General features: G+C 40.1%; 2 protein-coding genes across 3 annotated transcripts; both read left to right on the top strand.

Annotated features, from left to right (window-relative positions):
* Window positions 1-1,709: 1,709 nt before the first annotated feature.
* LOC113777917 (3-oxoacyl-[acyl-carrier-protein] reductase FabG-like) lies at window positions 1,710-2,558 on the top strand. The gene has a single exon (XM_027323148.1). The coding sequence runs from the start codon at window positions 1,710-1,712 to the stop codon at window positions 2,556-2,558; it is 849 nt and encodes a 282-aa protein (XP_027178949.1).
* Window positions 2,559-4,837: 2,279 nt separating this feature from the next.
* On the top strand, window positions 4,838-8,943 carry LOC113777593 (AP2-like ethylene-responsive transcription factor ANT). 2 transcript variants are annotated; one of them, XM_027322738.1, is made up of 9 exons: window positions 4,838-5,579; window positions 5,705-6,380; window positions 6,642-6,724; window positions 6,861-6,869; window positions 6,974-7,062; window positions 7,145-7,218; window positions 7,309-7,359; window positions 7,456-7,535; window positions 8,134-8,943. In XM_027322738.1, exons 1-9 carry the CDS (start codon window positions 5,243-5,245, stop codon window positions 8,766-8,768), a joined length of 2,034 nt encoding a protein of 677 aa, XP_027178539.1. In that variant the 5' UTR covers window positions 4,838-5,242; the 3' UTR covers window positions 8,769-8,943. The 2 variants fall into 2 exon arrangements, with proteins under 2 accessions (XP_027178539.1, XP_027178540.1); XM_027322739.1 differs by having other exon boundaries at window positions 4,839-5,579; window positions 7,459-7,535.
* The last annotated feature ends 2,293 nt before the right edge of the window (window positions 8,944-11,236 follow it).

Raw genomic sequence — 11,236 nt, 5'->3', positions numbered from 1 at the left:
GCTATTCCACTCGCATTCAGATTGTAGAGGACCAGAGGTATCCTCGGATTGGATACTATTTTAGGTTACCTTTCTTTGCCTGGTGAGATAAAAAAAAAGAAGTTATTAATGCAGCATCCTTCGCATATTTTGGGTTTTGGCTCTTCATGTATCTGGAAGAGAGCAAGAATAATGACACTCCAAAACTGTAGTTTAATCACCTGAAGAGTGAAGTCTATCATTTCTTACAAGAAAGATAAAAGTTTTACTGTGATTCATCGTAATTACAAACATTGAATTTGATTAGGAAAGTGATACTGAGAATTGAGCCTTTTACAGCTGCAACAGAATTATAACATCCTAAATTGAACCAAATAAAGGGTCCTTTTTGGAAAATCGAAGCTTGACCATATCACATTTAAGCCCACATCAGAATGCAGCCTCACGTTCGTTGGAGCTTTTTATGAATTTGTGATGGAAAATCAAATGAGGTTGTCCTGTATGGTCCATGCAAGTCTAAGGTCCCCCAGAGTTCATATCATACAACTAAAAGAAAGCAAAAAGGAAGACTAATAGTACTAAGTGTACTGACAGTGCACGCGAAGGTGCTATGGACGAATGAAATTTACGATTGCCCTTTTTTTTTTTCCTTTTTTTTTTGGGGTTTTTGGGGTTTCTTTGCAAAATGCAAAGGTATTGGTATGATGAGCCAATTGCCATTTTGGATCTAGATGGTAGATAGAGAGAATCTTAGGTGAATGTGACAAGACACACATGCCGTAGAAGATGACATTTCACACACACTCAGTGTAGTGTGAGACAGAGAGGAGAAACTGAGAAAGAGAGAGAGAGAGAGAGCAAATAAAGAGAATGAGGTTAAAAGATTTGCTGTGGTGAGAGAGTTACAAACGAGGGGGACTTTAATGGTGTAGAGATAGGTCTCTCTCTGGGAGCTTAAAAGGGCAAGCAGCTGCTAGCCCTTTTGTTCTCATGCAGAACCGCAGGCCACACCCATTGGGCTCTGTGGTCGTTCTCAGCTAAGTTGCTATCCATCATCTACTTTTTCTGTTGACTCCTCCTCCTGCCCAATGCCCATAGCTGTGATCTTATTTAGATTTTGTGTTCCCACCTGAATTCTGAAACCAATCCGCATCCTCTTTAAAGTGCACTGCCATGGACTCTGCCTTTATTTTTTTTTTTCCAAGTTAAAATCGCTGATTCCTTCTCTACCATGAATTCCCTGACAGCAACATACGTGTTTCAAATTTGTTTATAACCAAGACAAAGTTTGTTCGTTAAAAAAGAATCAAGATTTGCCTGGGATTCAAGTATATACTGTTGTCTTTTCTAACATATTTCATTAGCAAAACGAAGCTGAATTAGCAGAATTTTGATGATAAAGTCACCGTCGGCCAACAGCATGCAAGTATAGTTTGCTGGCTAATATGGCAAATAATATTTCATGTAAGTCGGCACGTAGGATATGCGCCAGGCCAAGCGGGTAGAGTCGCATAATCAGAGAATTTAGATGAAAATCCATCGAAGCCGGCTGACGTAACGTGACATTAGTATATGCCATTGCACTATAGCATATGCTCCCTGAATACGTAAAACAAGAGGCAATATTGGCGGAGTAAACATAGATCTTCATCAATCTCTTCTTAATTAAAGTTATAAGAAGCATAATGCGGTACATCAAGATTGGACACCATCCCGAAATAGGAACAAGGATGAGTGAAGGCAAGGTCGTTCTGGTCACAGGATGTGCTAAAGGGGGCATCGGTTATGAATATTGCAAGGCATTCGCCGAGCAAAATTGTCGTGTTTTCGCATCTGACATCCCCACCCGCATGCATGATATGTTAGAATTAGAGTCGGTCGACAAAATTGAGACACTTGAGCTTGATGTTTCATCAGAGGACAGTGTCTCATCGGCTGTGAATTCTGTGATATCAAAATGTGGCAGAATAGACGTATTGATCAATAATGCAGGAATAGGAAGTGCTGGCCCTTTAGCTGAGCTGCCGTTGGAGGTAGTGAGAAAAGCGTACGAAGTCAACACTTTGGGGCAATTAAGGATGGTTCAACACGTAGTCCCTCATATGGCTTCTCAGAGATGTGGTAGCATAGTGAATATCGGGAGCGTTGTTGGAAAAGTGCCAACCCCGTGGGCTGGCTCCTATTGTGCTACCAAAGCTGCAGTACATGCCATGTCCGACGCTTTGCGGGTCGAGCTGTGGCCATTTAATGTCGATGTGATCTTGGTGCTTCCGGGTGCTGTAAGATCAAATTTTGGTGACACCAACATGGAGAAATTGGGAAACTATGATTGGAAACTTTATAAAGAATTCAAGGAAGCTATTGCCGAGCGAGCAAGGGCTTCCCAGGGTAGCAAAGCAACAGATGCAGCCCTTTTTGCTAGACACGTAGCAAAGAAAGTATTGAGTCCTAGACCACCAAAGCAGGTTGTGTTTGGTCACATGACTGGGTTGTTTGCTCTGCTTTCGTGGTCGCCCCTTTGGGCTAGAGATCTCTTTTTCTCTACTCGATTCAAGCTAAATAAGAAAGCCTTCCTGTAAGGGAGTTGCAATGCTGTAGATTGTCACAACGTATGCATTTGAAAACATTTTACTACTGGTTTTTTTTTTTTTTACCAAAAACACTGCCAATGTTCAAGTTCCAGTACATGTTCTTAAAACTTCCAACAGTGACATCTAACAACTACAATGTTATCCGGACAAGGAAGAGCAATTCTTTCCTGGTTAACTAGCAGGTTTCCCAGCATAAAGTGTCGGTACTATACACAATCATACAGTACCAAACAGAAGATAGGACCATCTGCAGATGAATTGCTCCCCACACCCCAACCTTCCCCCGCCCAAAATTTAGAAAACTAAAGCCCGAATTAAGGGATAATGCATTTCCAAATATGCTCCCAGGGGGGGGTGGGCATAAAACAAGGTGGTTATATAAGGTGGTGTCTATGCGTAGACAGAAAATTATAAGGAGGTCTGAGTAGTAAAGGACTAGAGCCGTTTATCAGACCAAATTTTCCTGGGAATAAGGGATTATGACTTGGCCTATTTGAAGCAGACAAAGAAGAGAAATGTGGCTCCACCTACTCCTGCATCCAAATTTCCACTTCCCATCTGCTGGATGGAGTGACATTTTTGTTCAGGTAGGGAACGAGCCTCCTTTATGAGGCCCAGTACTATTTTGGGCAATTTGCTATCGGCCTTTCGTGGATGGTTGGATATTACTCATCATTTCTATTATAAGGAAAAGGGTCCATGACTCTTTGCCGTAGCAGTATCCTCCATCTTTAGGTCGTTTTACTCAACTCTCCCTTTTGAAAAAACGAATCATTTCTGCGAGAAAATCTGTCTCCATTAGCGTTCTGCATAATTAACATTTAACATCCGCGATTAAGAACGTAAGGTTGAAATTTCCTGAGCTACAAAGATCTCGTACCTCCTCCGTACTAAACATCAGAAATCAATGCAACGTGATACTTTTTCAGTCGGGTTAGGAGCTTGATTTAAATTTGGGATGTCATTCTCCTCATATTAAGCTTCGTTTCCAATTAATGGCCTAAAACACCTGCTGTCACGACAATTCTTGTTTTTGATTGTACACTTTTTAGCATTATTATTGTTATTCTAACCTTTTAATGTATACAAAACTTGGTGTGCCCTTATACCAGGTGCAAGGGAACAAGGAAATTGTATAAAACCATAGGGAGAGGGGAAAGGGAGGGGTGAAGTTCTTTAAACTAAACAGTAGAGAAGGCTGGAGTGCTGCTTGTGAAAGGAAATATGCAGAGAAAGCAGGCATGCTAGTCAAAAAGATTTTTTTGTTTCTGTTTCTCGTTTGCATCTGCGCTGCAGCAGCAGTACCTAAGCAGACAATAGACGTATCAATCCAGGCAACTTCTAGACGGCATCGTTTAGACTTGTCAAACAGGCTCTGCTTCCTGCGGTGACCAAGTAGTAGCCAGCCATACATAGTACTAGATGCCCATTAATCAAAAGAAAAGAATTCTAAAAGAAAAAACAACTAAGCTAGTAGGTCCAGTTGCAGCAGAGGGGGCTATGTACTGTACTGGTGAAGTGATCAGATCGACATTTTGTCTTCTGCCCTATGAAATCTAGCCAAGCTTCTCTGATCCTGCGGGATTGTAAAAAAGCAACACCACCTAATTGATTGTTAAATCATATCGTATTAATGTGTCCACCCCCACCCTCTGCCACTTCCACTCAATTACCGACGGATAAAATATTTCTCCCCAAGATGAATAAGTCATGAGCCCCTCCCTGTACACAACATATAAATCTTTTTGAGCTTTGACCAAAGAAACCCTCCTCTCGCCACCCCCCTCCCCAAACAAAAACAAAAAAAAAAAAAAAACGTACAAAAAGAGAAATGCATACGTATTCACAAACAATTACTATAACTGTATGTGTACTTTGACACAATAGTGTTCACTGTGGTGTTGGAACGATCAGTAATGGTATTGAAACAGCATAAAGTCCAGGCCTATTTTAACAGAGGTACATTTTCTTGATTTATGCCCTGGACCCTTCTGATTCGATCCCTCGGTTTTGCACTTGGGATAATAGAGTGTGCTCTGGGGCCATTAGTTTGATTGATGGTCTTTTTGAGGACTTGGTATTTCTGCTCAAATATACCAGTTTAGCGGAGCAGTGTAGTTTTGTGTTTTGCGTGTGAGCATACCACGGAAAGGATAAAAGAAAAAGTGGAAGAGGATTAGAGGAAGGGAAGGGTGGAGCGGAGGACAGGAAAAGTAAAAGAAGAAGTTGTCTTTCTCAAACACAGATCCCTATGGAATGCAGGATGGATGCCCAGCATTGCTTGCTGGAACTCATTCTTTTTGTTCAAGTTTAAAGGGACTAGCTGTGTTCTCTTTAGAAATCTTTTCAGTGAGAGAGAGAAAGAAAAGTAAAAGAAAAAGACCGTAGATTCAGCTATTCAGTGGGTTTTTGGGCTTTCTTTAGATTTTGGCAAGATTTCGTCTACTTAGTCTCCGCAGCTAGAAAACAAAATACTACTACTACTTAGTCTACTTGCAACTTGCAAGCTGCTACTCCTACATAGTTTCAATTGGAGGGAGCAAAGAGATTGAGGAGATATGATTAGTTTATATGCTTTCCAATGATTGACTCCTCAGTCCTCCCACCAGGCGAAGTGAAACTGGTAAACTACTCTAGCTAAGAGTAAGAAGACTCTCTTCTAAGCGGGAAAAATGAAGTCCCTAAGTAATGGTAACACCAGCAACAATAGTAATACTAACTGGTTGGGTTTCTCTTTGTCCCCCCAAATGAACAAAATGGATGGTGGTGCTGCTGCTGCTGCTTCTGCTGACCATCCTTCCCAAACAGCTCTGCCTTGCTCTAATGCAGTCTCTAGCTCAGTCGCATTAAGCTTTTCCCATCCTTCCTCTCATTTTAACTACCCTGGAATCTACCGTGGGATTGAAGGTGACAATGCTGCTGCGTTCTACTCGCCTGTGACTGTGATGCCACTCAAGTCTGACGGCTCATTGTGCATTATGGAGGCTATGAACGTTTCACAACCACAAGGTCTGTCTAGCTCAAAACTAGCTTCTTTTTGTCTTTTTGGTTTTTTTCTTGTTTGATGCTTTGTAATACTTGCTTATTTACCTGTACCCGCGGAATCTTATGAGTTTTTAACTTTTACTATCAAGGTATGCTTTCAACTCCAAAACTTGAGAACTTCTTTGGTGGAACAACAATGGGGACCCATCACTACGAAGCTGGTGAAAGACGAAGTATGGCTCTCAGCCTAGACAGCATGTACTACCACCAAAGCTTGAATCATGCGCCCAGTAGTCAAGATTTCTTGAACAATCTACAAGGGAACTCCAGGCAGCAGGAGCAGCAGAGGCAACAGCAGATTCAGGTTCAACAGTATGCGGAGTACTCTCCCTTTAGATGCCATGAATTTTACCAGGCATCAGAACACGGAAGCAAAGAAACTCATCTTGCTGAAACCAATCTTCAGCTGCCTATAATGGCAGATAATGATCTTTCTGGTATGAAGAATTGGGTTTCTAGGAATTACCTTGGCGATCATTCACTAGAGCCTAAGATGACTGGCGGCGGGGGTGAAAATAGGTGTGAGTCTGGTTCCTTTGGTGCAATGGGGTATGGGGATTTGCAGTCCTTGAGCTTATCAATGAGCCCGGGTTCACAATCAAGTTGTATTACTGGTTCCCAGCAAATTTCACCCACAGGGACAGAGTGTGTGACCATTGAAACTAAGAAAAGAGGGCCTGAAAAGGTCGAGCAGAAGCAGATAGTTCACAGAAAGTCCATTGATACATTTGGGCAGAGAACCTCACAGTTTAGAGGCGTAACAAGGTTAGATCTTTTGACTTGGTTCGTCTAATATCTCTTTTTTGTTATCCATTATTTGTCTTAGAATAGTTAAATCTTGGTTAGTTAAACAAACTTGCTCTTCTTACATAAATAGGATGCTAGTTTAGCCTGTCCTTATTCTGCTTGCTCACTTGTTATCATGCTTCGTAGTTTAACACTAATTGTCCTCTGGTCAAACAGTATTTGGTATCCTTAATGTTGGTAGTACTTATTAGAATGCCTTTTCCTCTGGATTGTGATCAGGCACAGATGGACTGGTAGATATGAAGCACATCTATGGGACAACAGCTGCAAGAAAGAAGGTCAAAGCAGAAAAGGAAGGCAAGGTAAGTAACTAACAAGTTATTTGCTACAAAATTAGCCACATTGTACATATTGGCAGCTTTCTTAACTTGCTAACTTTGAATCCTATCCTTCTCATGGTATTACAACGGGGGTTGCTTCTCTGATGACGTCTTCCAGTTTATCTAGGTATATTTGTTTTCTAAGTCCTTTCGTTGTTTATTTTTCAAATGACTGAGCACTATTGTGTTTATGTTCCTAGCACCTCATGTACTCCATAATGCTGAACTTAGGTGGCTATGATATGGAAGAAAAAGCTGCAAGGGCTTATGATCTGGCAGCACTCAAGTATTGGGGTCCTTCGACTCATATTAATTTTCCGGTAGGGGTTTGGTTCTGGTAACTTGAACTTAGATATCCTATTAACTCTCCTTAGCCTGATTTGCTTGGTGATGCCTTTTCAGTTGGAAAATTATCAGCATGAACTTGAAGAAATGAAAAGCATGGCAAGGCAGGAATATGTGGCTCACTTGAGAAGGTGGCTCATCATCCTTTCTATCTTATAGCATCTGATTTTTTCTTAAGTCTGACTTTATCCCCTCCATGATATCTACACTACAATTTGCAGAAAGAGCAGTGGTTTCTCAAGGGGAGCTTCAATGTACAGAGGAGTAACAAGGTCTTAGAACTTAGAAACAGATATATACTGCTATGTTTCTGATCATGATTAATATCTGTTGTTTAGCTGAAATTGTATTCTTATATTTTTCTTTAGCAGACATCATCAACATGGACGATGGCAAGCTAGGATTGGCAGAGTGGCAGGCAACAAAGACCTTTACTTGGGGACCTTCAGTGAGTTCTCGGACCTAAACAATCATAATTTTTGTTCATCCTACTACTAATTTGTACTGGCTTTTCCTATTGTCGTGCTAGCGTTACAAACAGGTTTAGATCTTGAAAGATTTTTTTTTTTTTTTGAAATAATTTATCAAGTACATGCTGTACAAAAAAAGTAAATGAATAAATTAGACCACATCTCTAGGATGCCCATTTTTTGCTACTTATTGACCCTTGAGACTTCAGCATACTGCTGATAGTGACGCAGAGATTAAGCCTTGCGGGATTGTGCGATACCAGCAAGGAAACAGCTTTTGCGAAAAAACAGTTCACTGGGGTAAACGGCAATGCTGCCAACACGCCAAGGCCACTTTGGCTTTTGCCACCGTTTTTTTCCCTCTTCTCGGATGCTTTTGCATTTTGTTGATTAACTTGCCCTTCCTTTTACACAGCAGTTAGAGTTGTACATATTAATAAATCATTTTCCTTTAGTTTTAACAACGTAGTGTAGTTGTATAATGTTGGGGAAAGCGGAAAGCAGAAAGCTGCCTCACTCATAAACTGATTATTGCATTTTAATTAGGTTTCTAAGTTTTACTTGATAACATTTCAGGCACCCAAGAGGAAGCTGCTGAGGCCTATGACATAGCAGCAATCAAGTTTCGGGGTGCGAATGCTGTAACCAACTTTGACATATCTAGGTACGATGTAGATCGGATCATGGCGAGCAGTAACCTTCTTGCAGGCGAACTAGCTCGTAGAAACAACAACCTGGAATCTAGCAATGACATCTCTATTGGGAACCCTTCCAATCTCAACTGCAATGAGGAAGTTAACACCACCTCCAAGGAGAATAATGATAATGTGTTAGACTGGAATGTGGCTCTTCATCAGTTTCCTCTTCAGAAACCGGGTGATCCCGAACATTTCAAGACTTCATCTTTTCCAGTGTCTGTGAATGATTTGATGGGGATGGAAACGCTTAGCACTACCGCTCATCAAGAGGCGGCAGGATCAGGCAAGATGATGACTCATTTCTCAGAACCCTCTTCATTGGTGACGAGTTTGAGCTGCTCCAGAGAAGGCAGCCCTGATAAAAGCAACAGTCTACCAATGCAATTTACAGTTCCTCCAGCAGCATCCAAGTTGTTTGCTAGCCCATCACCCCACACGGCCAACCCTTGGATCTCTTCAACTCAGATGAGGCCTCATGTCTCTGTTTTTGCTTCGTGGACAGATGCATCATGATACAATCAGTGTCTAATTAAAACGGACCCTGCAGGTTTTGACTTTTGCATGAGCAACAGGCAAGGGAAATCATGTGGTTTTTCCCTGTAGTTACTGGCTCTAGCGGGGCCCTGTAAACTCTGTCGAGAAGAAATTCAACATTTCCCAACTTGGGCACTAAATTTATGTATCAAAAGCTTGAAAAAATTGATGGCGGGAAGCTTTAGAGGAAATGATTAGGTAAGGTTTCTAATCCATGCGTTGATTCATTGACCAAATGAATGCACCCCAATTCATGATTAGATTTTGCTTCTCTGCACCTTTAAGTACAGAAGCAGCTCAAAGTTTCCCATAGCAGAAAGGTCTATTACCTGTGTCTTTGACCATCAATTGGGCTACTTTTCTTTCTTTCTGGATGTAGATCCTCCGGTTATCTATTTCAAACCAGTAATCGTGACCGTAAAAATTTTTCCTTTTTGTTTTCCAACCTAAGCTTTCTCCAAAGGTGACAAAAAATGCCAGCCGCCAGCCTTTTTCATTTTTTTTTTCTTCAAAAAGTTGAGAAAAGGGTGTTAAGAATGGATTCTGGCACATTATTACTTTGGCGGTAAGTAAAATGGGCCATAACTAGTTGAAATTTCCATAGTGCTGCAGTTTGTGGTGCTTGATCTTGTTCATATCTCTTTTCTCATCTTCTCTTTTCAAGATTTAATCGGCATTAGCTATCAACCGAAAGCAATCATCACAAAAGTGATTTGGTGTCTGGACGTCAATAATTGCATCCTTAATAGTTTCAATAATCCTCACGAGCAAACTCGTTCACTCGTGCACACAGGTAATGCAAGGATTTCATGTACGAATACTAATGATATGATGCAATCATATCATATTGAAGTCACCAACAACGGCTCGATTAAGGATGAAAAATCAGACGCATGTTTTGGCAACTGAATTTCATCTATTAATTACTACTGAGTGAAATGCATGCAGTCCCTCAATTCTAGATTCTGGCTCTAGGTCATCCAGTCCGTCCATTCTTCCTTTCCCCCCCTCCCAACCTTCTCTTCAAAAAAAAAATGGAGGAGGAGGGCGAATCTTGGATTTTCTGTGTTGATCAAATAACAGTCAGGGAAGAGATTTAGTATTATATGTATTTCAATCCAATTTACCGGGTTCTATCCCTTTGTTGTAAATTTGAAAGGGTAGAATAATAACATATCATCTTGATCTGGTACGTACAATACTGAAGTGGGGAAAAAGGGAAAGGGAAATAAAGGGAGTGATGATGCAGTCAAAAAGGAAAATTTGTGAGTAGTTGTCTAGCATGATGGGAAAGTCTTGGATCAGAGGTTGTCCCGTCAACAAGATTAGCAATTATGTTGTCTCAGGCTTGTTTTATCTTTGTCTTACTAATACACATTTATTAATTGCCACCGAACATGAGGTGTAAACGTACGTTGTTTAGAAATGTTTTGTAGTACGTATTTCTTAGGATGGGATCGCTAATCAGATAAGCAGCCCAAACTGCATGCGTGGTTGCTCTCGAGCTGTAATTAATTAATTTATACGAAAAGCACGTTCTCTTGTCTTAATAGGAAATTGTCAAAAGTTTAATCATGTCCATGCAAACTTTTCTTGGATGATTTAAACATTCAATGCTTGTACAGAAGCAAGTATCTACAAGCAAACAAGTTTTTTTTTTCTTTTTACTTACTTAGGGGTTATAAATATAGTTGTAAACGAATCTAAATGAACATATCATGTTTAAACTCTATTCATTAAATTATTCGAACAAGACTCATATTCATTCAATACTATTCGAGTTCTAAATTTGTGTCCGTGTTCGAGCTCAGGTTCTTTTTCATAAAATTGATATAATTTGCTTGTCTATAGTATTAACTACCAAGAAACAACATGTTTGAGACTAACAAGAGGTTGGAAAGTTTGGAATAGAAATTGTGAATACAATATAAACCCTAAATTTTGTAAAATAACAATGAGGCCCATGTTCGCAAATGACCGTTTAAATTCATGAACGAGCTTGTGTTCGTTTGATGATTTATCGAACCAAAATATTCGTTCAAACTCGACTCATATAAAAATTTCAAACATTTCAAACGAGCCAAACTAATGAATAGCGCAGTTGGATTAACAGCATTAGTTATAAAAGGGATATTCGCTACACTTGACTATTGAGGTTATCCTCCTGTTACTTTAACCTCACACATTCTTCTTACCAAAACATATATATAAGCCTCACACGTTCACAACTTCCACAATATCTTGCTTCTGTTCAGAAATTGCCAGTTTCATACTTGGATGGATGTAGTATAGACTGCAATCGATTCGTACAGAATATCCGGAGAAATTTTATGACTAATGAATCGAATGCGTTTCTCCTCCTATATTTTTTCTAATCTTTTACAGTTTTAGGAACCCCCTCTATAATTTGCAAAATAGCAGTAAATTTTTTTTTTTTTTTTTTTGCA

Source organism: Coffea eugenioides, chromosome 7, assembly GCF_003713205.1.
Source record: "Coffea eugenioides isolate CCC68of chromosome 7, Ceug_1.0, whole genome shotgun sequence".
NCBI lineage: Eukaryota > Viridiplantae > Streptophyta > Magnoliopsida > Gentianales > Rubiaceae > Coffea > Coffea eugenioides.
Note: the sequence above shows the minus strand (reverse complement) of the source record. Positions and strands in the feature narration are given on the sequence as shown.

Coding starts and splice junctions, on each gene's coding strand:
- LOC113777917 (XM_027323148.1), top strand. CDS start 1,710: ATGAGTGAAGGCAAGGTCGTTCTGGTCACAGGATGTGCTAAAGGGGGC.
- LOC113777593 (XM_027322738.1), top strand. CDS start 5,243: ATGAAGTCCCTAAGTAATGGTAACACCAGCAACAATAGTAATACTAAC. Junction 7,219..7,308: donor TATGTGGCTCACTTGAGAAG/GTGGCTCATCAT, acceptor TACAATTTGCAG/AAAGAGCAGTGGTTTCTCAA. Junction 7,360..7,455: donor ATGTACAGAGGAGTAACAAG/GTCTTAGAACTT, acceptor ATTTTTCTTTAG/CAGACATCATCAACATGGAC.